Here is a 27,038-nt window from a genome sequence, read left to right on the forward strand (position 1 = left end):
TAATGATAATGTGGATCTAGAAACAAACATGGTTCTTAGGCTCTCAACACATACTGGCATGCTTACTGAAAACAAATCATTTCTCTGGAAACTAGAAAGGTGCTTTTGTAGCCTTCTTGTGCAACTGATACAAAAGTTAAGAGAGCCTGAATCTGGACCCCTTATATTAAACTTTCTTTAGGGAAAAGTATTTAATAAAGTACAAAGAAAGTAGATAAGGTATTCAGAAAACCAACATATGGCAATGTGGGTAAGGGATTTGAAGTAATAATTCTTTTCTTTGTATTATATCAGATCTGTACACCAGGTAAAATAATTAACCAGGATTGCATGCATAATGATTAACAATGTAAGGTATTTCCTGCAGCCTAGGTCAAAACCTCGGTAAATTTCCCATTGACTTCAGTGTATCAGGTAACAGTGGCAAGGAGGGTGATATAAAAAACCATAAGAGACCAGAATTTGATCCTAAGTTCAAGGAGTTTCCTGCTTAAATGAACCAATCAGCACTCTGACATCTAACAACATGTAAACAAACAGGAGAATATAAAAATTAAAACTGTTGAAACAATATCAATCTATTTTAAGCCCTTTGAGATCCTGATACTGGTGATGTTTTAGAAGAGCAAAATGTTATTACTATTAAAAGAAAACAAAATTAACTAATGGATCATGTACAAAATATACTGGAAAAATATTTGCATAGGGTTACAAGTAGAATGTGAGCACTGATTTGATATTACAAATAGGTTGATTAAATAAAACCCCACTCATAGTCAGATGATGACTGAATCTTAGCACATGATATAAGTAGAAGCGATGAGGAGTCCTGTGGCACCTTATAGACTAACTGAAGTGTAGGAGCATAAGCTTTCGTGGGCAAAGACCCACTTCGTCAGATGCATGATATAAGTAGTAACTTCTCTTGATCTAGAATTTGTTCAGGATTTGTGGTCTGAAGAAACAGATCCAGTGTGAAGGGAAGCTGTGTGTATACGGGCACTTTGAACCTCTGGCTGGTTTCCAGACAGGCTGTATGTGAAAGCTATATGGTGAAGTAGAAAGAGACAGGGTAGCCTTGGGGATTCGATGGTTTTGCTTATTTTAATAAAATTCCTTGTTCAGGGTTTGAAGAGAGTCACTCTTTCTGAGAGTTTTCCCCATTGTGACATGATAACAGTTCAATGTCAGTTTGAGATCTGCCCAAATGTGCAGTAATCTGACTGCTCATCCACGCTGTATGTGTCTGCCATAGTTTTGTCACTACTTGTAGTAATTGTTTGCACTGAAGTTAGGCTCTGGAGATTGTTGCAGAAAAGTATAAATCGATAAGCTTTCCCCATATGGCTCACTATGTGTGAGGCTGTTTCTGATAAAAGACCACTGCATTGTAAGTGCCTGGTTCTCTATTTCTCTAAGAGTCTGTTGAATATTTACCTAGCACAGCAGTAACAAGCTGAAACCTACTTCTGATGAAATCGCAGGGTATCATTGATCAGTTGCAGTTTTCTTATTTTTTTCTGCTCAATCCTGACAGGGGATAAAAAAGCCACAGAATTTAAAGATATCTGCTAATATGTTTTCAGTGCTAAAGTTCCCTCAGGGGAAGCTAGAAATATTGCTGCCCTGCCCTGTGAAGTATGGCATATGTGTGAAGTAGAGCTAGTTGGGAATTTTTTGTAAAAATGGTTTTCCATCACAAAATGCTGCTTTGACAAAACTAACATTTTTCTTGAAATCACACAGATTTTGATGAAATTTTCCATAAAAAAAACTGAAATGGAAAATTATTCCAGGCTAACACAAAGATATTGAAAACAACTGTTCATCTAATTAGTACACTGAGTGCTTTATCTTATTTTCTAAATCAAAGTGTCAAACTACTTAATAACATCGGAAACAGGAGAACTTTCAACCTAGAAATTAAAATGTTTCAATCAGTACTATGTATAGCTTCCCTTAATGATTTAAAAACAGAATAATATAAAATAATGGAATATTTGTCATGATGTCATTATGCACCACTGATGACACGTCATAATATTGTAAAAGTTATATAATAATGAAAAATGGAAATGATCAACATTTTGTTAAACATTCAAAATTGAATTTCATTAGCCTTTCCATTGTATGGGAAATTTCAAAAAATATTTGTTTTTGTTTCATACCAGCGTCAAAACATATGCAGAAATATATATGTTTCCCAGCTGTCTAGCATGAAGCCAAAATCTCTGAAATGCATATATTTGCACCATTGCCTGGTGTGTGAACATCAGTGCTAAAGATATTTGCAGTAAATTGTTTTCAAAAACGTGAGCCAAGAAAGTCTTCTGCTGATAGGGTTTAAAAAGTGGATATATTTTGGCAGGTGAGCCTATGGTTGAGCAGTTGGAGGGAGGATGGATAGGGCCCCATATTTTTCCTCTCCTACTGATGTAAATTAGGAGTAACTCCACTGATGTCAGTGGTGCTACAGAACTATTAAACTGATGTAAGGCAGAGGGGCTGATCCTGCAAGTGGCTCTGGTCCAGCAAAACAACAAAGCATGAGCAGTGCAGGTGAGATTCACGTGCTTAGTGTTAAACTCATATTTAAGAGCTTTCCTGGATAGGGGCCAGAGAGCTCAGCATCTTGCTGAAGCAGTCCATAGTTAATAATTCAGTTCCATTGTATACACCTGTGATCAGACATCTGCAGGTGACTAGCATTCACTTTGCTCCTGATGCTAAGAGACTCATTAGATTAAAACCCAGAAAAAAACACACATCGCCCTGTTACTTTCATATGATTAAGATGCTGAACAATATTTAGCCATTGTGTATATCTATTTCAATTATCTCAACTTTGTTGCTATTTGAGTGCTTTCTATTCTAACATAGACAATCACAAAAGACAATACTGAGAGCCTTCAATCTAAGCCCAACGGATTCATGCATTTTAATGGAGAACATTTATTTCAATCTGTAATTATATTTGGCAGTCTGAAATCACACATCCTTTGCTTTGAGGACATATGCTTTCACTTGCACATTTTATTTTAAAAAACCCTTTCCAGTCATTGCCCTGCCTTTTTACTACATGGATGTACATGTTAGTGGATGTTAATGTAGAATCACAATGTACTGTATTGCTAGAAGCTGCATTTGTAATATCACCTTTTTTTTGTTCATGATACAACACAAGGCATCAAAGTTTTGCTAAAACAGAGTGGAGAAAACTAAATCTGTGGCATTACTTAGGCCAAACAATCTTTTAAATTTACAAGGACCCTTTCAAGGTTGAGGAAATGGAATTTGACCTACTACCTACTCTAATCTGTGTAATTCTTTACAAAGGGCTACTTCTTGAAAAACTGGAATTTTAAATGAGAAAAAATTGTAAAAGCTTGAACATGCCTATATGAGCTCCAGCATTTTTTTCCTGGAAAAATTATCTTTATTAAGATTTAAAACCATCTGCAAATTGTCTGTCTATGCCTGCAGTCTTGGACTCTTTCATCCAGTAAGAGATGCCTCTGTGGGTACATTTCATACTTTGCTGTCACTTTAAAAGTGCAGCATACACAGGGGTCCCATAAGATTTAACATCCTGGGGACCAAGAAATCTTAGAAAACAGCCCTTAGTAGCAATTTTCTCTAACTCCCCCATTAGCGGCATACCTCAGAGGGAGGCACTTTTTTGAAACTTGAAAATCTTTGGGCTTGATTTAACAAAGTAGTTTCAGCTGTTGCCACAGTGCATCTGAGGGTATGTCTAGACTGCATCACTCTGTCAATACAGGCGAACTAGGCGGTTGCCTAGGGCACCAAGATAAATGGCTATTGAGGGCTTTGGAGGCGGGGGTGTCGATCGCGCGCCGATTGCGCGTTTTACCTAGGGCACCAGTTGCTGGCAGCTCGTCTAGGGCCACTCCTGGCAGAGGGATGCAGATTAGGCAGGTCGACATTGCAAATGAAGCAGGGATTTAAATATCCCGTGCTTAATTTGCATAAAAATGGCCATCATTTTTACCAACTCAGCACTTTGTTGGCAAAAAGAGGCAGTCTAGAGGGGGATCTGTCGAGAAAGAAAGCATCTTTTGACAGATCCTGTAAACCTCCTTACAGGAGGCATAAAGAATCTGTCAAAAAAGGCTTTCTTTCTCGACAGATCCCCCTCTAGACTGCCTCTTTTTTCCAACAAAGTGCTGAGTTGGTCAAAATGGTGGCCATTTTTATGCAAATTAAGCACAGGATATTTAAATCCCTGCTTCATTTGCAATGTTGGCCTTCCTAATCTGCATCCCTCTGCCGACAGAGGGATGAAGTCTAGACATACCCTGAGAGTTGTGGGTGTGTGTTTGGGGAACTTCTTGGATTCTAAAGTGTTAAGCAGAATTGATCAAAATATGTTTCACAAAAAATGAAATGTTTAAAGTCTTCTAATATTATTGGTATTGGCGTTTCAGTTTTCCTCCTTTCCCTTGCTTTTTAAGTGACAAAATGGAAAGAGATAGGGGAGGGGGCAAGAAAAGGGAAGAGAAATTGAGAAAATAAATCTGACTCTAAAACCCCAAAGATAACTGAAAATATTTTTAAAAACCCTGAAAATTATTTTAGAAAAAAAAATGTTTTCTGGAAAAAATTTTTGAATGAAAAATGTTGATCAGCTTCAGTATTAAGGGATCAGGAAGGATCTTGATATTAAAGGTCCTGGAGAGTCTCACAAAAATAGTATCACTAAATCAGTCAGTTATGAGTCCAGTAACACAGGGCAAGTACTGTTTGAACCAGCAGACACTTTCCAGAGAGCATGTACATTGGCACAAATTCTGGAGGAGTTGGGCAGGATGGTGGAATGCCAAGGACAAGTTATTACTTCTCTGGAGATGATCCTCTAATGCAGACACCGGGGTCCCACCAGATTTAACATCCTGGGAACCAAGAAATCTTAGAAAACAGCCCATAGTAACCCAAAGTAGCAGACCTGGGAAAAATATGGCCCATGGGCCAAATCTGGCCCACCAAGCCACTAGATCTGGCCCAGAGAAGCAGCAGGGAGCTCCAGGCAGGCTCCCCTGCTTGCCCCGCAACCCAATGTGCTGTGCATAAATGCAGCTGCAGGGCTCCATTTCTGTTTTAAAACTGGAAGGAAGGGGGGAAGTTTCAGTAGCTACCTCATTCCCATTGGCCAGAAACCAGCCAATGAGAGTTGCTTGTTGGAATAACAGGCAGCCAAGAAAAACCATGCTCCTTCTTCTCTGCTCACTTATTCAGTGAAGCACGTGGCCAGGCAAGCAGGCAGGCTGGCTGGCTTGGAAACATTTTAAGCTCTGCAAACCTTAGCTCTGCAGGCAGGCAGGCTAGTGTGGCAGCTGGCAGATAAATCCCTTGGCCTCAGCCTGCTTGTGGCACCCCAGCCATTTCCTGCCCCAACTCTCTGCCCCCCACTCAACAGACCCAAACCCTTTGTCCCCCTCTTATATCCTTACCCCCTCCCAGATCTGGCACCCCAATCTCTTGCCCAAGATCATAATCCCCTCCTATCCTAGGCCACATCCCAAACCCCTGCACGCCAGTTCCCTGTCCTAGGTCACAACTGCCTCCTTCACCCAAACTCCTTCCCAGACTCCAGTCTCACACCTGCACCCCAGTCCCTTACTCCAAGCTCCCTTCTGCACCCGAATGCCATTTCAGACCCCACATCTCCTCCATTAATATCATGGAAGAGTGCAGCCCTCCATCACTTTCCAAAATCTTCACGTGGCCCACCCTGTCAAAATTATTGCCCACCCTTGCTCTAATGCAATTGCAAGGCTAACACATTCTCACTGCTCTTCAACCCCACTTGTTACTATCAAAGCCAATGGCAAAACTACCATTAGCATTAAGAGGACCAAGATTTCATGCAATAGTTGATTTGCACTTGCATTTTTGGTCCCATCTCTGGTGGAAGTAGCTGTAGCCACTAACAATTTCACCAGACTGAAGAGGCATGCTGTGAGCAAGACCCAGAAATTGTGTCTGCATTGGCACATTTCTCAGAGTTGCTGGAAACATCAAGTTGGCATCAGACTTTTGGTTGTGTGGCACAGCAGCAGCAACAAGATTCCCTGTTAATCTGTTCAATTTCAGGGTAAAAAAAAAGGGCGAACATTGAGGAGGACATGACCCCCAGGAAAAATTCAACCCACTCCAGTCCTTTCCCATTCTCATTATCAAAAGGATTTGTAGATCTTATGCTATTTGGAAGCACACTATTTATACAAAAGAGAGGCTTTCATGTTTTTTATATTTCCTTTAGCAATGTACACTGTGATGGATTATATTATTTTGCAGGAACCCAACAGTGTCAGGAAGCTCTGGGTCTTTAGAGCTGTGACACAGCTCTGGACAGCTAGAGGTTAATGCACATATACAAGAAGCAGCTGGAAGCAAAAGCCACCAGTGAAACCAAACCAGAAATTAAGAGTAAGTTAATGGGTGTGATTGGGGAGCCAGTTACCCTGAGGCTAAGGTTGGGACCCCTCAAGTTACAGAGAATTTAACTTTTTCCAAACCTGTCTGAAAGGGTGTTTGTGATTTTTGTTTGCTTTAAAACTTGAAGTCAGGGAATTTGCATCTCTTTCTTTGGCTCAGAATTTGGAATACTGCTGCTTTAACCCCAAAGCCAGACACTTTTGCAACTAGGGCTACGTCTACACTCCCAGCTTCTTGAGCAAGAACTGGTTTGCTTAAGAGTTCTTGCACAAAAAATCTTGTGCAAGAGAGCACGTTCACACTGCCATGTGCTTTTGCGCAAGAGTTGTGCTTTTGCACAAGAGCATCCATGGCAGTGTGGACACTCTCTTGCGCAAAAAAGCTCTGATGGCCATTTTAGCCATAGGGCTCATCTACACTGGCCCCTTTTCCGAAAGGGGCATGCTAATTTCACAGGTCGTAATAGGGAAATGCGCGGGGGATTTAAATATCCCCCGCGGCATTTAAATAAAAATGTCTGCCGCTTTTTTCCGGCTTTTAGAAAAGCCGGAAAAGAGCATCTACACTGGCCCCGATCCTCCGGAAAAAAGCCCTTTTCCGGAGGATCACTTATTCCTACTTCGAAGTGGGGAGAGGAATAACTCTTGGGCAAGAAGCCCTCTGTTCCAATGCTTTACTGGAAATTTACTTGCTCAAGAACGCGCGTGCAGTGTAGATGCTCTGCATGTTTTTGAACAAGAACAGCCGTTCTTGCACAAGAAGCCTGCAGTGTAGACCTAGCCTACATGCTTGTCTACATGGGGAAACTTACTAACTAACCTAGTCATTCTGGTGTAATTATATCAGCACAGTTATACTGGTAAATTTCCCTGTGTAGACAAGCCTTCAGTTTATTCAAACTCTGAAAAAACCTGGGTTATTTCAGGAGCATACAGAAGGACTCTTTCTCGAGTTTTGCTTTACTCATTTTGCCTAAGTGCTGTTTTGTTGAAAGACTACTTGTTCATATAGAGAAATAAAAAATAAGATGAAAAACTTTCAGTAACAGTGACTCAGTAGTTTATCCTCAAGCTGCCTAGTTAAGAATGCATACGTGTCTCACTCTTAATATAATTCTCCATTTTTGAATGGACAGCGATAAAAGGATTTGACCTTTATGTATTATTGCTTGATTTGTTTTTCTGTATTTGCTGGAAAAATGAATATCAGGTGCTGAACATTCTCATTAGTATTCATTTTATGTATTCTTGCATGTCCTTCATCCTTTTCAACACAGGGTTGCTATAGGATATAACTTTGTCTCTGTCTACATATTCTGCACTAGAGTTCTGCAACTTTTCATTGTGAATGGTTTATTTGATTAATGTCGCCTCTTTTTCTGTTCCAATTTTTGATCTTCATGAATTTGTTCATGAAAGCACTTGTGACACGCTTATAATCTGTTTCCTACCTATAATTACTATTATTACTGTTTTGTGACTGCTCATGGTATTGTTTCTGTTCCTTCTTTGGATGAGTAATAGGTTAGGGAATTTTTAGATGACATTAGATCTTTCTCTTTCTGGGAACTTTGCATAATGCTGAATCAGCACTTCTATAAAAAATAGGCTATTATCCTATAGGCCAAATTGGCATTCAGAGTAACTTCCTTTGGCTGCATTCACCTGTAGAAATAGTGTGTTTTATTCTGAGCACAAAAAGCATGGTCAGATTGTTGTCTGCACTATTCTTTGGGAACAAGGGGATTCAGAGGTCATTCTTTCTGTGCTACTCTGCTGAAACCACTGTAGGTTTAAATTGCTTATTGTCTTCACCCATATATGCACTCCTTTTGTTCTAAAGAAATATATGGTGTGATATGTTCCCTCAGTCTTCCTCATGGAGCCTTTTTTTTTTCTTACTCCACCAATATTCACTAAACAGAATCCTTTTTGGGTAAACTTCATCTTATGTAGGTACTAAGGCAAAATAATTAGATTAATTTGGGGACTATACCTTCCCTTTCAATAATACGTTTCTTTCATGCTACCAGTTAATCATTAGTCTTGTTTCTGATTTCTTAAGCATACTAAGTGCAGTTGGTGCTAGATGTGATAGGTGTAATAATCTGTCCCAAGCAGCTTGCAATCAGAATTGGTTGAGATGTTTTGGTTTATGGGGGTGGAGGTCTGTGGAGAAGAGAATGAAATTTTGAAAAGCCAATAAAAATAATATGAAGATATTTTGCAAAATTTTAACAAGATCTCTAATTAATGTTCATAGTATAGTAGTTACTTATTTGATAGCATAAGCGGTACTGGACTGGTAATATTATAAAAACATCCAAAATAATAAATCAAACTGATTTTCTGTTATTTCAATTATATTTCCACCCCAAATAGTACAGAATAATTGAACAGCTTCTTTCTTTAACATGCTGAGACTTGGTTTTAGGTTCATAGTGATGAGGCTGTTAGCCTGGGACTCAGGAGACTGAGGCTATGTCTATACTTAACAGGTTAAAGTGCAGCACTCCATGTAAACCACCTGGCTGTGTCTAGACTGGCAAGTTTTTCCACAAAAACAGGAAAAACTTGCCAGCTGTCTACACTGGCCGCTTGAATTTCCGCAAGAACACTGAGATCTCATGTAAGAAATCAGAGTTTCTTGCAGAAATACTATGCTGCTCCCATTTGGGCAAAAGTCCTTTTGCGCAAAAGCTTTTGCGCAAAAGGGCCAGTGTAGACAGCTCAGATTTGTTTTGTACAAAAAAGCCCCGATCGCGAAAATGGCAATCGGGGCTTTTTTGCGCAAAAGCGCGTCTAGATTGGCCACGGATGCTTTTCCGCAAAAAGTGCTTTTGCGGAAAAATGTCCATGCCAATCTAGATGCTCTTTTCCGCAAATGCTTTTAATGGAAAACTTTTCCGTTAAAAGCATTTGCGGAAAATCATGCCAGTCTAGACGTAGCCCCTCTGTGAGGGGAGTAGCTAAAGTGCTGGGGCTGCATCTAGACTATAAGCCTCTTTTGAAAGAGAGTGTCTAGACTGCAACCACATGGAGTATGGATGCTCTCTTTCGAAAAATCCCTGTTTGCATTCAAGAACGCCTTTTTTCGTAAGAGCACTTTCGAAAAAAGGTGTTCTTCCTCATGACATGAGCTTTATCGTGATTGAAAAAACTGCAGCGTTCTTTCGATTTAATTTTGAAAGAACGTGGCAGCAGTCTAGACTCAGGGCAAGTTTTTTTTGAAAAAAAGTCACTTTTTTTGAAAAAAGCTCTCAGTGCTGTAGCTTGATTCACACTGGTTCTTTACACAGTGCAGTAAATTGATATGTTCAGGGGTGCATCTGTGTGATTTTTCACAGCTCAGAACCAGAAAGTTACAGCACTGTGAAGTACCAATGTAAACATGGACTCAGATCCAGTTCCTTGCTCCGTCACAGACCTCCTGTGTGACTTCAAGTAAACCACTAGTCTTCCTGTGTTACAGATGCTATATTATGCCACGGTATTGGGCATAGAGGGGGGGGAGATAATTATCACAGATAAAAAGTGCTGTGAATCTTCTGCAAAATCACATTGAAAGTCTCTATTTTGTGGCCTAATGGGGAGGGTAAACCCTGAATAGCTCACAATCCAGTTGCATACAAGAGCTACCTATTCTACAGAAAAGGTGCACCAGGGTAAAGACCCACTCTACAGGTGAAAGTTTGAGTTATACAAGAAAAAAGAAACGTAAAAGGTAATACATTATGGTCCTGGGATTCTTCTCCCCTGGTCGATCTATGGTATCTATAGTAGTGACCCACAGACATAGTGATGTACTAATTACTACTGTGCAGATCCAGACCTTGTTTTTATTTTTCTAAAATAAGTTAATAGTGCAGTTAAGAAAATTATCTTTGCCAAATTCTGCCTTGGGAGACTAGACGTTGGCTCAAGTTCCTAATCTGTGGCTAAGGCAATGTCTCCTTTGCTGGAAATGGTCATCTTGACTTCTTAATCAGTGATATCATTGAAAGGGGAGGGATATGGTAAAATCTTCAATCCAATGGGCCTCGTCTCTGTGTTAACATACTGAAATTTTCAACTTCCATTTCAGATATTCAACTCTAGAGTGCTGTTATTGGCAGTAAAAGGATAGAAAGAAATGCCCCTTCGCAGATTTTAATATACCATTATGATCATTTAGTCAGATTTCCTATATAACACAGACCCAAATAATTTCACTATGCTCCTCCAACAGACAGGCTTCTTGTACACATTCAGTCACATCTGCTTAATTTTTTGGCAAAGGTTTTTATTCCACTTCACTCTGCTGAACCACTGTTGCTGAGAATGTTATTCTTCTTAAAGAAGCTTTAGTGATTGTGATACAAGTACCTGAAGGAACTCAGTTGAAAGTTTGGAATGCAGGCTGAGTTTGCATGACTGGCAGTTATAAAAAGCATCTTTTTAGTTGTGCCAATTGAGTATGTTTGGTATGGAGTCACTGAAAAATAAAAATAACAAGACCTCACAATGCCATCTTTACAGCCACTTTCCAGGACAGAGTCAAACTTTAAAAATTACTCTTGTCAGTCAGCCCTGGAGAGACTCATCCTCCTGGAAGGATATCAAGGAATGTAAGGGGTATGCTCAGACATCCATTACGTGATTCTCTATGACTCAATAACAATATACACCAATGAAACAGACAGTCTCTAACTGCCTCTGGAGACAGACAGACAATAGGGCTGAGCTTGACTTTATGCTACCTCCTCTGGGAAGGATACACTACTTAAAATACATCATCTGTAGTTGTGGAACCCAAGGCTATGTCTAGACAAATCAAGCACATCGAAATTGCTAATGAAGCTGGGATGTAAATATCCTGCGCTTCATTAGCATAAACATGGTCACGGCTTTTTTTTCTAAACAGAGTTTTTTTGGGAAAAAAAGGCAGTCTATACTTGGATCTGTCAAAAATAAACCCTTTTTCAACAGATCCTGTATTCCTCAAAAAATGAGGTTTACAGGAGCTGTCGAAAAAGGGTTTATTTTCAACAGATCCACGCCTAGACTGCCGTTTTTTTTTCCGAAAAAAATCCATTTTGAAAAAAAGCAGTGGCCATGTTTATGCTAATGAAGCATGGGATATTTAAATCCTGGCTTCATTAGCAATTTCAATGTGCCTAATCTACATCTCTCTGTCGCTGGAGAGGTGTAGTCTAGACACACCCCAAGAGTCTTAAAGAAATATCCTAAAGATTCATACCGCTCAAGATTCAGTAAATGTGCACTGATAGACTACAAGTATATGGTAAGTTGCATTGCCTGAATTCTTTATGCTGCTAAAGCATTAACAAAGCAGGAATAAATAAAAAATAGTGGGGGAAGTATTAAGTAGAGCTAACTTTCTGGAGTTTTTAAAAACTATATATTTTTTAATTCTACTTACTTACAATGTCAGAATTCATTTGTGTCTTTATCATATAGGCACTGCCCCAGAGGGACTCCTGAAAATGGAACAGTCATGCTAGTCTTTGAGGGGGCAGCTCTTCTAGCTAGTGCACTCTATTTCCTTGATGGAATCCAGAACAGCAATCACACTTGCTGAATACAAAGGCTGTTAATGTGGCCAGCCTCTGCAAAGGGCTGAAGGCTTCCTTCTCTGTCCAGACCTACCTCCATGTTTACCATCTATGCAGGGCAGGCTCTGCACAACTGACCTTGTAACGACAATAGATGCAGAGTATTATGTGTCTGATTTTGGTTCTTGAATAGTTAATTTATGTTAAAGCATCTCTGCTTAGATTTAAGAGCCCCAATGGGATGCCATTCTGCCTTTCTGTTAAACTTGTCTTTCAATCATCAACAAACTAATCACAAACATGATGCTAATCTGCATAATTGTATCTCAAAATATGTAGCAGAAATTGAAACATAGCGATTATTTAAAAAAAATGCGGGGAGTTGTTTAAACTGTCTTGCTGGACTTCCCTTTCTGGAAAGCTGTTTTTGCACTTCTGAGGTAGAACAGAGAGAGGTCAGGTGGCTTTTATTGGATCAAATTCTCTTGGTGAAAGAGACAAGCTTTTCAGCATCACAGAGCATTTCTTGAGGTAGAATGTTTCACATAACGTATTTGTTGTCATGGTAACCATTCAATCTTCAACCCAATGGACCTCATCTCTGTGCTAACAGCATCAGCTCTAAATTCAACCAGCATCCACTCCAGATTGAAATTCAGGACTACTAAGAAGAAAAGTCCAAGGGATAAGGCTGGCCTGCTCTTGGCTGCTTTAATTTATGAACCAACACTAAAAATCCCTCAGTGCTGTTGTTTTCAATTTACTGGAGATTTTTATCTGTCTTGAACAATTTTATCAGATGCTTTAAAATGAATGTATCTGCATCTTTGAGGTAGAAATTCGTCTTCTTCTGCTGACTAGTGGTTCAGTCCAACTCAAGGAGAGTCTTTCTATTGATTTAATTGAAAATTGCACAGGGGCCTGGGAAGAATGCGTACTGTTGACTCAGGCATGGTATACAGCCAGGGACATTTTTATAAGATGTTCAAGAGTTTGTAGAATTCTAGTTTCCTTTGAAGAAATAAATATATACTTTGTGGTCCATTTCCTCCCCCTTGCTTGATCCAAACCCCATTGAAATCATTGGTAGCCTTTCCTTAGTGCACATATGAAACATCAACTGATGTTAAAGGGAGATCTGCCTCCAGAACGTGAGCGCTAATTAATGCCTACCCAAATAAGCCTGAGTGTGTTTACTTATTTGGACAGATGTTTGAACATTCAAATGGATGTTTGTTTATTTGGTTTGTTCTAATGGCCAGCGCGCATACAGCTAAGTCGATGCATCAGCATAATTGTCTTTTTAACTTTTCGTCTACATTAGTTTCCTATTTCTTGTTCTAAAGGAAAACAGGCAAATAAAATTGTGATTAAAAAGATTCAGGAATGTTCTTGCAGAGAGATTTAAATGCTCAAAAGTCAAGAAAGACATTATTATGGTTTCCATCGTAGCCATAACTCAGACAAAATGTGTACAAATATCAAGAGACTCAAGATGGGTGAAGTAATATCTTTCTCTGAACCAAATCCAAAAAAACTCTAATAAAAGAGATTACCTCACCCCTCTTGTGTCTCTAATATCCTGGAACCAAGTGTGCTACAACAACAGTGCAGACTACAAATGTCAGGACATATATTTCTAACATCAATAATAATGTATATTGTATAGCAGATGGCATACTCGTGCTTGCTATAAAAACTGAAAGTCTGGAATATCCAGATTTATATGAATTTATGACCTTAGCCATAAAATAATGTTAAAGCAACTGTTTGTCTGTTATAAAATTAACAGTTGGTCCCAGATGATGGTGGGTGATGTTACCTACAATACAAACTAAGCACTGAATGCCACTAATTCTGTTTTCAACTACATGGATGGAAAATTATTGTTAATTATTTGTTTTACCAATGGCTCCAGTCAAGATTAATACCCCTAATGCCAGCAGTGGGCAAATACCAGCCTCTGGCAGGCTGCCACTGCTATATTTATGTGCATCTCCACAGTTGGGGGTGATTGCGGCTTTATTTGGCTGCGGTTTGCTATTCCTGACCAATGGGAGTTGAAGGAAGCAGTGTCCCAGTCTGTGTCTTTTCCTGCAGCAACCATTGGCCAAGAACAATGATCCACAGCCAACAGGAGCTTCAATCACCTGTACCTGCGGAGGCACAGTAGTGGTGACCCACCACGGGCTAATCTTGGCTAACTGCCTCTATCTCATTGCCCACCCCAGTCTGATGTTAAATGCTGTGCAAATGCACAGGTATTGATAGTCCCTGCCCTGAAGGGTTTACAGTCTAATTTGAAAGAAAAGGTAGCAAGTGAATGAGACAAACAAGAGTGGATAAGGTAGTTACACAAGTTAGTTACTGTAAAATTGTATTGTTCCAAGTTCAGGAAAGGCATGTTGGTTATTATAATTTGATAAAATTAGCTATCAGTCATTGAGGCATCACCTTGTCATCACTGGCTGAAAGATTTCTTGTAGGTGCCTCAGTACAAGTAGGTCTTGAGGACTTTTCTGAAAAATGATTAATTGAATAGTTTATCGAATAGCAGCTGGTTGGGAATTGTGCAGCCACTGATCAATTTTCATATTTTGTTGGGTGTGATGTAACTACGGAGAATGGGAATGCTGATACTTTGAATTTTAGTGGGGTTCATGTGAGAGGGGAAGGAGAGAGGAGAGAAGAACTACCTAATGAGAGGGAGACTGACTAGTGGGTGGATGGTTTGTGCCCAAGAATTACAAGATTAAAATGTCAGAATGAAGAGCAAATAAATAACTGAATTCCATAGAAGTAACTTCAACCCAGGAATTCGCCAGAGGAAATAGAATTAATAAGAGTGATGACATTTTCCTTCTGAAGTTACAATTAAGTACATAAGAATGGCTATTCTGACCATCTAGTTCATCGGTGACAGATGCTTTAGATCAGGGGTCGGCAACCTATGGCTCGTGAGCCAGATATGGCTCTTTTGAAACTCGGTTTTTGGCCAGTGGAAGCTGCTGTTTCAAGAACAGGCAGTGCGCGAAGCACCAATCGCCCCCTCCCCCAGGCTCTTATTCACAGAGCACATGGCCATTCAGCCTGACCTGGGGGGGGGGGGGGGCCGGAGGAGGGTGGAGGAAAGGGGGAGGCAGACTCCTGAGAAACTTGTTGGGCTGCTGCTCTGGAGTCTCACAAGTAAGTCTCCCAGCCAGAGCCAGCCTCTGGCACCCCAGCCCTTCCCTACCTTACAGCCCTTTGCCCCCTACCCCACATAATCCAAACCCTCTGCTCCCCTCCTAAGCCCAGACCCCCTCCAAGATCCTGCATCCCAATCCCTTGTTCCAGATCACAATTCCCTCCTGCTCTAGGTCACAATCCAAACTCCCAGCTCCCCAATCCCATGCCTCAGGTCACAACTGCCTCCTTCACCCAAACTCTGTGGCTCCCAACCCCTAAAAGATTCCCTGCTCCTGCCTCACTGTCAAATAAAAACAATGTTGCAACCTTTTGTGTTGGACATAATATTTTACGTGAGTTAAAAATGAAGCCTGGCCAATAAGCCCTCAATGGGGCCCAGCCCCCATCTGGTCTTGGCATCATAACACTTCTGCACTCCCACCCCACACCAGCCCTGAGCCCATCATACACCTGAACCCACTGCCCACATCCCCAGACTCCTGCATCCCCAAACACCCCAGCCCTGTGCCCTGAGCCCATCCTACATGCAATCCCCCTGCCCTGAGCCCCTCATAAATCCCAACCCATATCCCCAACCCCCAGCCATAAGATAGGCAGAAGACAGCCTGAATGCGTGTATGAAGCTGGAGTTGACCAGTTATGATGTAAACCTCAGAGAAATGCATGAAAAGATGCAGCAGCAGCAGAAGTCCCATTAAATAAAGCCTGTGAGTGCAATGTTTCATTTATGCTATTATTAATCATTATGTCAACTATCAATAATATTAAGTTCTGTATCTTCAGTCATGTAAATGGGCATTCTTATATGGCTCTTTGTTGACCACTTGTTCTGAATTTTGACGTTGGTTGGTTCTTTGGTTTGAAAAGGTTGCCAACCCTTGCTTTAGATGGAGTGAACAGATCATGGCAATTTATCAAGTGATCTATCCCCTGTTGTCCAATACCATCTCCAGGTAGTCAGAAATTTAGGGATACCCACAGCATGGGGTTAGCTGTAGCTATCTCGGCTAATAACCATTCATGGACCTATCCTCCATGAAGTTATATAATTCTATTTTTAATCCACTTACCTTTTCACCTTTACAACATTCCCTGAAAACAAGTCCCACAGGTTGACAGTATATTATGTGAAGAAGTACTTTTTATGTTTGTTTTAAACCTAATGCCTCATAATTCCATTGGGTGAGTCTTATGATATTTGAAGGGACAAAACACTTTCTTATTTACTTTCTCTGCACCTGTATAGATATTATAGACCTCTATCATATCATTCTTAGCATCTCTTTTTTTAAAGATGAACAGTCACGGTCATCTGTGTTCATATGGAAGCTGTTCCATGCCCCTAATACATTTTGTTGCCCTCTCTGCACCTTTTTTAATTCTGATACATCTTTTTGAGATGGGGCAACTAGATTTGCATGCAGTATTTGAGGTGTATGTGTACCATAGATTTATACAGTAGCATTACAAGAGTTTACATCTTATTATTTGTCCCTTTCCTAACTGTTTCTAACATTCTGTAAGGGTATGTCTACACTACCCCGCTAGTTCGAACTAGTGGGGTAATGTAGGCATACCGCACTTGCAAATGAAGCCCGGGATTTGAATTTCCCGGGCTTCATTTGCATAAGCGGGGAGCCGCCATTTTTAAAACCCCGCTGGTTCGAACCCCGTGCAGCGCAGCTACACGGGGCTCGAACTAGGTAGTTCGGACTAGGATTCCTGTTCCACGAGGTGTACCGGTAGTTTGGAATAGGAATCCTAGTCCAAACTACCTAGTTCGAGCCCCATGTAGCCGCGCTGCACGGGGTTCGAACCAGCGGGGTTTTAAAAATGGCGGCTCCCCGCTTATGCAAATGAAGCCCGGGAAATTCAAATCCCGGGCTTCATTTGCAAGTGCGGTATGCCTACATTACCCTCCTAGTTCGAACTAGGAGGGTAGTGTAGACATACCCTAAAGTAGTGGATAGTATTCCAGTGAGGGGTATCTCCTGCCAAATGGAAAGGCCAATCCAATGTTAAGCCCTAGGAGCCCTAGATAAGGTTAGTCCTAATGACTTGAATTTTGGTCATTCTGACCCTGAAACTGCAAGGTCCCTTTAGCATGTACTTAATATAAGAGCTCTGGAAGCATCCTCATTCATTTTGATAGCAGTTTCCTTTATGGGTGCTTCAAGGCTTAAACAAGCTACTCATGTGCTTTGCTAAATTTAGGCCATGTATCAGTGTAGAAGCTCTAGAGTGAAAGTATTTTCAGTATTGTAGATGAGGAACTGACTCTACAAGCTATGAAAACAGGCTTACATCTGGTTTCTGTATAAAAAGTTCTGTATCTGTTTTTATACAATACATGAGTTTTCAGATCTCTACAAGCACATGAAATGACCATTTTTGCTACTCTTGTAATGCTTTGACCTGTGCACCATTGAAAGGAAATTGTTGGGGAAAGCTTTTAGAAGTAACATTCTAACTCATTTGTTGCATGTGAATGATTCTTTTCTGAAGCCCACTTCTTAGGGACCATTTGCTAGTAGGTATAGCTTATACACTCTTTATGTGCTTCTTCTGGAGGTGGAGCAAAGCTACTATGTATCACACTACTCAGATGTAAATTTTGGCATCTTCTATAAGCAGCCTGTTTTGTTAACTTGGGTCAAGGTATTGCAGTAAACTAGACAAATCATGTCACAGAAACTTAATAGATTTTGTCATCACATGGTTCCTAATGAACTCATTTCATATTCATGTAAAGGTCTAATATATTTCCATAAGAATTCTGTCATGGCAGAAAATTAGTCAAACATCATTAACTGAGACAAAGCAAAAGGGTCACCTTGTAGTTTTGAAAGGAAACACTTTGTAAATTTCAATTACTATAACAAGGATGCAAAAATAAACCCATTAAAATGTGTCTATGGTACATTAGGGATGGAGGGAGTTTGTACAATGACTAGAACAGGAGAATGGGGGACCAGTACAACTAGGTCCTGCTTCAGGTTCTGCCCTTGATTTGCTGATTTATATAAGGTAAGTCAGAAATTTTCCCAGGGCCAGAGTTTGCCTACCTGTAAAATGAGTGACACAACATGCTAATGTGCCAAATAAGGAGGTCATAGACTGAATGCTAGGATTACTCCTTTATATTCACTGTAGAAGCTCAGTGCAGTTTTATTATTAAACTTCTAAACATAACAGCTATAAAATAATGCAGTCCCAAGAAGCTGAATAGACATAAAATAAATAATTTCAGGAAAATAGCAGCAGGGATGATTTCAAAGGCAGGTGAGTTTGGATACCCAAATGGTGAGATGTTTCACAACAGAGAGTATGTTTTCAAAAGGCTCCATCACTGGGAAAGCTTCATGAAAAAGGTCTATTATTCCCGATGGAACGCATGGGGTTCAGAGTTTCCTAGAGTCTAAGCAAAAGTTGCCACAAAAGTCTGGGGACAGGATTCATGCATATACAGAAACCAGGTTATTAACCCCACAGTGACAGTATGTCCATCAAGGGTGAATTCACAGCAGTGCCAGCTGCCCACACACTGCTCTACTAGGGTATGTCTACACTACCCCCCTAGTTCAAACTAGGGGGGGTAATGTAGACATACGGAGTTGCAAATGAAGCCCGGGATTTGAATTTCCCGGGCTTCATTTGCATAAAGCCGGCCGGCACCATTTTTAAATGCCAGCTAGGTTGGACCCCGTGCCGCGCAGCTACACGTGGCATGGACTAGCTAGTTCGAATTAGGCTTCCTATCCGAACTAGCTGTATGCCTCGTGTCAAAATTTGGCTCTCTGATTTTGAAAATATGGCTCTATGTGGAGAAAATCAGCCAGATGACATGCTGCTTCAGTGCATTTCTTGGAGGCACTCCTTCAACATGGAATGCATGGAGTCCAGCCAAGCAAAATGCATTTGCACCTAGCAGAGAGTTTTTACCGGTGTGTGTGTGGTGGGGACTTATGCACTGGCTGTGCCTCCGGCAGCAGAAGATGTAACTTGCATTCTCTGGTATGTTGTGGCATCCAGTCCTCCTCATTCTGTGTGGAGTAAGGGAAGCCAATAGGAGTGTATGCTCCTATCAGCTTCCAGCTGTGTGGACACTGCCACAGCTTAGTTTAAGGTAAGCTGACTCCAGCTATGCATTTTGCATAATTGGAGTCACACACCTTAAATCGACCTGGCTGGTCTAGTATAGACCTAGGCTAAGAGAGTGATGGCAATACCTTTTAAATAAAACTAAACTAACATACACATGCACATATATAACACTAATGAGTTTAGCAGAAAATGAATGGTGTCCAGTAAAACAAAACAAGATGCTCAGTGCAAGAGTCAGAGTGATATAATATTCAGCCTACCATGGCTGTGATTCACAGAGCCAGACTTCAAACAGAGCTAAAGACTTCTTAATTACTTTAATAGCAATGGTGGACTATATTCATTCCATTTGTCTCAGTAGGAGCTCTATAGCTGATTCTGTAGTCAGTGGTAGTACACATTAAGCGCCCAGTCCTTATCCCCCATGCAAATTAGTCCTAGTGAAGTCAATCAGTGAGGACTACTCATGTGAGTTGGATTGCAGGATCAGGCCTTACTTTTATATTCTTCATGAGATACAAAGCCACATTACCCCAAATAAGGCAGAGTTAATGGGCCTTGAGAATGGTGATTGTGCTATGATAAGCCATTAGAGGCATCATTAGCAAAACACAATTGCCCGGTACATCTTACTTCATACTTTATAATTCCACCTCAGTGTCCTGTGTTCAAAATTATTGTAGTCTTTCAGCAATGGAGCAATTTTCCCAGCACAAAGATCTCTTGGAATATAATGGAAACCAAAGTTTTCAAATAAGTTTTCATTGTTTTTATAGCATGATTGCAAACATGTTTAAAGAGATGGCAAAAACATTTAACAGGCAAAAATAATTTGCATTCTCAATGCATAAAGGAGCTGAATGTTACAGGTACCAAGTATTTTCAGCTCCCACTGAAACCAATAGGAGTGGTAGGTGATTGGGACCAAAGGTATTTAGGCACTTAACTGCATAAACTCAAAGGGGCTTAGGCACCTAAATACTTTTGAAGGTCTGGACCTTAGCATCTTTAAAAACCGGAGTGAAAATATATACATTTAACTCTCAGTATTTAAGGATATTTTCATAATAGTTTTTATTGTTCTGCTTGTAGCACAGATTGTGAAGGTCTGTAGCTGGGTAGGGGTAAGGGTGGCTTTAATTTCTTAAGCAAAATTTGTATAGTTTGTCATGCCAATATCATATCAGGGAGCTTGAAAGAAATGTACATGGCCAGACACAGTTGCAGACTTGCACTAGAAAGAGCACAGGGACTGCTCTTTCTGTGTAACCCCTGAATGAGCAGAACTATAAAAGAAGTGAGGCAGGGTCCAGAGCCCTGCATTATAAGGGGAGGAGACTGCACCAATCTAAAGCACAGTGCAGTGTCTATAGTGACACCCAGAATCATAACCGCTTCCTAAACTCCTACAGTCTATCCTGGAGGGCGGCAGCTACATATCACCATTTATCTCTGTTTAGGTTAGATTGGAAATGTATTTTGCAAAGTCATATATTGATATATATTACAGGGCCTTTCCTCAATAGCCTTTGGATCCAGAATGTAGCACAGATTTAGATTCAAGCAGTAATACTTGTAACCAGTTGGACACAACCTCCCTCCCTCTACTTCACTGGTGTCTAGCTTACCAGACATACTCCTCTGCTTTTCCCTTCTTCCCTGACCTTGGATTTCTCAGCTATAGTTTGTTAGGCTTTTTATCATGCCTTTGGTATGTTATCTGTAGTACAATGCAATTTCTTGTACTCAAGGTCATGAGGCCCCATTTTGCTTAGAAACCATATTACTTATAAATATGTATGTAACCTGTGGAATGTGTGTGAAGTGTGAATGAGAAATATCCAACCAAAAAGGCAGTTTAGGATCAGTGACCTTTTAAGGCAGACGAAGACCCTGCAAGCAGATAAATTAACTGAGAAGCAGCCAGAAAATCTCTTTTTCTCTTGGACAAGATGTAACATCACAGCAGAAACCTGGGACTGGCCCAGAGGAAGTAAAGCCTCCTGCAGATCTGAAAGGCTCTCCTAAGGAACATCATGGTCGGGTCTCCAGGAAGCTGATGCCTGGCCAGCACTCTAGCCACCAGTGAAATCAAAAGTAGTCTGCACCGCACTTGCAGCCTGCCTCCAAACTGCCAGCATGACTGTGATGTGTGTGTGTGTATCACTTTACTTTTAAGAATCTGTGCCAATAAACAATCCCAAAAGCAATACTGCTCCAGCCCACCCTTTGTCCAGGTTTGTTCCTCATCAGTGTTGAGGAAGAACAACAATACTACTCTGAGGCCATAACTAAATTCTCCATTGAAAATGCTACCTGACGCACAGCAATTCCAAACAAGGAAACTTCACTGCTGCTTTGCAAACAAATAAAAATCCCTGCTGTTTATTATTATGCTAGGAATGTTTTAAATACTCTTTTAAGTAGGTGTTTATAAATAAGTAATTTGGCAAGAGGAAGCAGCAGCAGAGGGAATGCAAAGGGGACAAAGGATCAAAATTTAGCAAATAAGGGTGAAGCACGTTGAAAATGTGAAGAGGGACACTTTGTTTTGGAAAGATAATGTAAGTAAAAGGATAGCTATATGATCTGAAGCATTTGTTAGAAAATCAATTAGTATTTCTTAAGCATAAGCGGAAAGAGGAAGTGAAGATTTGGATCAGGATGTAAAAACTTGGTATCTTAAATAAGTTACTTAAGTAAATGACTTGATTTGCAGAAGTGCTGAGTGCTAGGCTGGCGGTGTAACCACTGGGCCATCCATAAGTTAATTTAAGTTAATTTCACTATAGTAAACTATATTGCAAACTATATGTCTAGGACAGTAAGGTAAGGCATAAATAGAAAAGTAGGAAAGCCAACATTTGAGTTAAAGGTCTCTCTTCTTTACAGTTTTTCATAGATAATGAAGCTATGATCCAGAGATTCTAAGGTGAGAAGGGCCCATTGTGATTATTAGGCCCACTTATTGTATAACACAGGCTATAGACCTTCCCCATGTCTTTTAGAAAGACATCCAGTCTTGATTTAAAAATGGTCAATGATGGAGAATCCACCAGGACCCTTGGTAAATTGTCAATGGCTAATTGCTCTCACTGTTAAGAAATTATGCCTTATTTCTGGTCTGAATTTGTGTAACTTCAGCTTCTAGTTATTTGATCATATTATACCTCTCTCTGCTAGATTAAAAAACCCATTATCAAGTATCTGTTCCCTATGTAGCTACTCTTAGACTGTAACCAAGTCACTCCTTAATCTTCTCTTTGTTAGAATAAATAGCTAGATAGATTTCAGGAATTCAGTCACTAGAAGAGATGTTTTTTAATCCATTAGTCATTCTCATGGCTCATAGCTGATTCCTCTCCAATTTAGCAACCTCCTTTTTGAATTGAGGACACCAGAACTGGACACAGGATCCAGCAGTGGTTGTGTCAGTGCCACTCCCCCATTTTTTGTCATTTTCATACTTTGTTGAATGGTGTGGGCAGGGAGAGGACCTGGGAGAAGGAGACACATTATGGATCATGCTCTATTCAGCCCTAAGTGGAAATACTGTTGGAAAATACAACGTAATTAACCCTTCTCAGCATTGAGTGCTTCCTATGGCGTGGCCCTTTCAATTCCCATTTGAGGACCTAGCATGATCTGCACCCCACAGGATAAGGCCTTTAGTACAATTAGTATTAACATTAATTTCACTTTGCTCCTACATCCCTGAAAAGGTCAACACAAAGCCATGGCAAGGGAATACACACATTATCTAAGGCAGCCATTATGTTAGAAGGGAATGTGGCAAGGCTGTCTCTGCCCAAGCGAATGGTGTGGAGGAGAGGATGTGGTTTCTTCTTGCATATCCTTGGCATATACAAGCTTTAAGTGCTCTTTCTTCCATTCTATCTGCACAGTCACTCATATGTTCTCTTTGAAAGGAAAGTTCAACAGGAAGTTTGCAAGTTAGAATTTGTGCTTTCCCTTCTACCTACCTACTGCTAATTACTACTTAACACTATATTAAGATATAACTGTTTATGGTCTCATTCTGCTGAGCACAATGCATATAGTGGAAACAGTCCTTGTCCCAAAGAACTTACAATGTAACTATGATACTAAAATATATATAACACCTATATTTATGTAACAGCAGAAAATTAAGATGTAGAGTTAAGAGCAGTAAAACTAAATCTGAAAAGAAAAAAAATACTGTCTTAAGTGTTCCAGTGATAAATATTAGGGTCTAGGAATATTAGGAAAAAGAGAAATTTATTTTGAGACTTATTTAATTTGAATACATGCCTTTTTGCTTCTTGAAATTTCAAAAAACTAACAGCTGGTATCAAATCAAAGCACTGCTATCCAGTTCCTCTTAGTTGCATAGATGTTCCTCTTCAGACAGGATGAAAGTACTTTAGATTTTCATTTGAGACAATCCCTCCGCACCAAAATGCCCATGAAGTATATTAATGAGAAATGATTTTGATAGGATTAAAAATTCTGATTTTCATTTTCTGTGGTATAAGAAGAGAATGTGAAGTCAGCTCAGCACTAGATTTTTGTACCTTACATTATACGTCCATAATTATTATAATGCAATAATCTAAGCAATGACATTCACAGTGAAGTACATCTTTGTCTAAAGTTTCCTTTTATTTGACCCTCAACCAGTTTTTATTTTTCTAATTAGCTCTGGCATTTCCTTCATACCTAATGAAAAAAGTGCTTTCCACCATCTCTTTTTTCTTTTTCTTTCCTTTTATGTTAAGAAGCTTTTGTGAAGGTGATGTTCTTTCTTTATAATAGCCTTTATCTCTACTATGTAAATCAATTGACATAGACATTAAGTCCTTCTGTCTGTCAGAAATATGTACCAGGAATCTTTAATGTTTCCAAATATTTCTATGTTTATCATTTCGAAATTGATCACATATGTAATGGATTTGGAGTGAAAACATCAAGAGTAAAACCAAAAAACCCATATGTTATTTATATTTAAATATATGCAGTGAGCATTTTCAAAAATTTGAGTCAAGTATATTTAAATTATAGACATATTCTAAAACTTTTATTGTTAGAAGTCCTGAATTGCTTTACACAGAAATTTGCTATTAATCTTGCCACTCCAAAGCACGAGATCCAACATGTAATATCAAACTGTTTGTTTTTAGCAGGGGATTTTGAGAGATTGGACACCCAGCTAAAACATGATGGAAGCCTTTCAATCCTTCCTCCCTACCTCCTGCTGTTAAAATCCTCGCCGACATATTTACGTGAGGGATGATAGAGCACTTCACATTACAGCTACGGTTTGTCAGTCAATCACCAGATACAATTAACTCCGGCAAGGGATCTCTGAAATACTAGAGGGATATCAACAGGCTTCTGCATTGTTACTTACGCAGAACATGGTGCTTACTAGACAACGTAGCAGCAGCTACTGTATTGACTAGTTACTCCACTCCAAATAACAAGAGATTAAAATACAATCAGACTATATCTTGCCCTCTAACCTCCAAATACGAGGATCTCGGTCTCTCCTTTTTTTTCTCCCTCCCCACAGGTGCCTCTGGATTCCAAGAGCAAATGGGAGGTTGATCTAGAGCTGATTTCTGCTACCGCAGTGTGACTAAGTAACTCTACAAGTTGCACACAGTCACACGCAAAATCCACACTACCACTCCGGACTTTTTTTTCTTTGAACACTGTTAACAACATTTGCCAAGGCGAAGGATTCTGTCTCCTGACAAGTCACCTGTCAGCTTTCCTCAGCTTGCTGTTTTCTCCGAGGGAAGCTAGGTTGGCCCTAGATCCCACCCACACCCAGCACTATGAATGCAACATTGTCATTGTGTCAAATATGCTGCTTTTATTCCCGACTCACTGGTCCAGCCACCAAGAGCCTCGGAGGCTAAGAAGCAGGGAGCTGTCCTTGGTGCTGAAAGGCAGTAAGGTGCAGTGATCGGCAGATGGCGCCTTGCCATATTTTAAAATACGGTATTGAGCAAACTCGTCCAGAACAGGTTTCCCCAGTCAGCGCAACTATCAACAGCTTGTCTCCAAAGAGCAGTCAAGGTGCTTAACTCCGCTCATCGCCTCTTGCTCTGGCATGAAAGAAAATGCTACTGAGACATGATTCTGGGATCTCCCCTCCCTAAGGGGCAGGCACAGAATGTACCAGTTTTAGATATTCTGTTTACTTCAGAGCGTGTACTCACCATGTTGACCTCTGAGACCATGTCTATACCAGCAATGTCTATCCTCATCCCAACGTCAACTGGAGCACCTACAAACGCCAACAGGGAGATTTGTTATGCACATCACGTGCCTTTAAAAGCACCATCCCTGTGCTTGGTTGTGTTGTAGTGGCATATATACATATGTGTGTTTGTATGCGTTGGGATGGGTACATCAGGAGGGGTGTATGTGTGCGCATACGTGGTCATAAACTAGTTCACAACCGTTTACAAAAACCAATTTGGATTGGAACTGACGTTCCCCTCTGCTCTACAGGACATGCAACACGGTTCTGTTACAGGTTGAAAAAAACTGACAGATTACCTCCAAAGTCTGGCCTCAAGCGAATGTCGTATCCATGGAGCAATCTATCCACGGTCTCTTTCACGTATGACATGTTGCTAGGCTCATTAACGCTGAAGGGAAGAAGGGTTGGATTCAGTATCAGCGGTAAAAAGTGCGGGCAGACAGAAAAACAAACGCACGTACACCTCCAAAAAGAATGAATCAACAATCTGCACACTCACCAATACACCCAGAGAGAATACACCCGGGGATAACGCTCACCTTTGCGTGCAGCACACCATGGCTATCATCACCTGGAGCGACAGAATCCCAAAATACTCTAGCCTGTGAACTGTCCACATTCCTAACTCGGTCTGAAGAATTGGCGTTTCGGCGAAGATCCACGGAATGCAACTTAGTCCAAGGCACAGCAATAATTCCCAACAGGCCGACGCATGCGCGGAGCTCGCTTGATCTCAAAAGACACCTTTTGCCTTGAAAACCCTTTGTGTAAAACAGTCAACCGAGCCAAGCCTCTGAAAGTTCCCGATCGCCTCAGCCAGGCTTCTCGGGGCAGCTCAGAAAAGTACCTGCGGTGGCAGACGAGTTTTCTTCCCCACACCAGTTGAGCCCAGCGTGGTGGTCTCAGACAGAACCAGGCGGCGCTTGGCTTCTAGTGTGGACAGTCCCCGGTTGTCCACTGCAACTGGAGACAGTCGATCCGGATGGAGGGAAGAGCACAGGAAATGGTGCGGGTCATAGTAGAGGCTTCCCACCGCAGTCAGTCCCGGTGCAAGGGTCCCGGGGCAGACCTGGTTACCGTTTCTCTGATGAGGGAGGTGAAATGAAAGAAGCAGCGAGCCAACGACCGGTTCTCTGATTATGTTTGTGGCTGGAGCAAAAGCTTCTGTTGTAACAGACACGCAGCTACAGCCATCACATAAATGGCACGTACACCCCTCCCCGCTATTCATCAGCAAAACTGTCAGACCCACACCGCGCAACCCCGGATGGCTACTACCGCTCTCCCTCGCTGCTTTCCTAGTGCAGCCTCCACTCTGCCTTGGTTGTGCCCCTTTGTTGTGTAGCTTTTGTGGCTCCCGAGGGGTGGCACACACATTTAGGAAGGACTCCTAGGTGTGCATCATGGACACACACTCTCACACACACACATCACTGCAACAGGCTTGCTGTGGCACCGCGTGCAGTACTACACGGG

At 40.8% G+C, this 27,038-nt stretch overlaps 1 protein-coding gene across 4 annotated transcripts in view; it reads right to left on the reverse strand.

Moving 5' to 3' along the window:
• Positions 1-26,764, reverse strand: part of GABRB1 (gamma-aminobutyric acid type A receptor subunit beta1) — a 246,551-nt gene extending 219,787 nt beyond the window's left edge. For all 4 annotated transcript variants that reach the window (XM_075930483.1, XM_075930481.1, XM_006111940.4 and 1 more), the window contains exons 1-3: positions 26,102-26,764; positions 25,859-25,950; positions 25,516-25,583 (exon numbers count right to left, since the gene is read on the reverse strand). In XM_075930483.1, the coding sequence (XP_075786598.1) occupies positions 25,516-25,583; positions 25,859-25,950; positions 26,102-26,181 (240 nt within the window). In that variant the 5' untranslated portion in view covers positions 26,182-26,764. The remainder of the gene's footprint in view (positions 1-25,515; positions 25,584-25,858; positions 25,951-26,101) is intronic.
• Positions 26,765-27,038: the final 274 nt, after the last annotated feature.

This window comes from Pelodiscus sinensis, chromosome 5, assembly GCF_049634645.1.
Source record: "Pelodiscus sinensis isolate JC-2024 chromosome 5, ASM4963464v1, whole genome shotgun sequence".
Classification (NCBI taxonomy): domain Eukaryota; kingdom Metazoa; phylum Chordata; order Testudines; family Trionychidae; genus Pelodiscus; species Pelodiscus sinensis.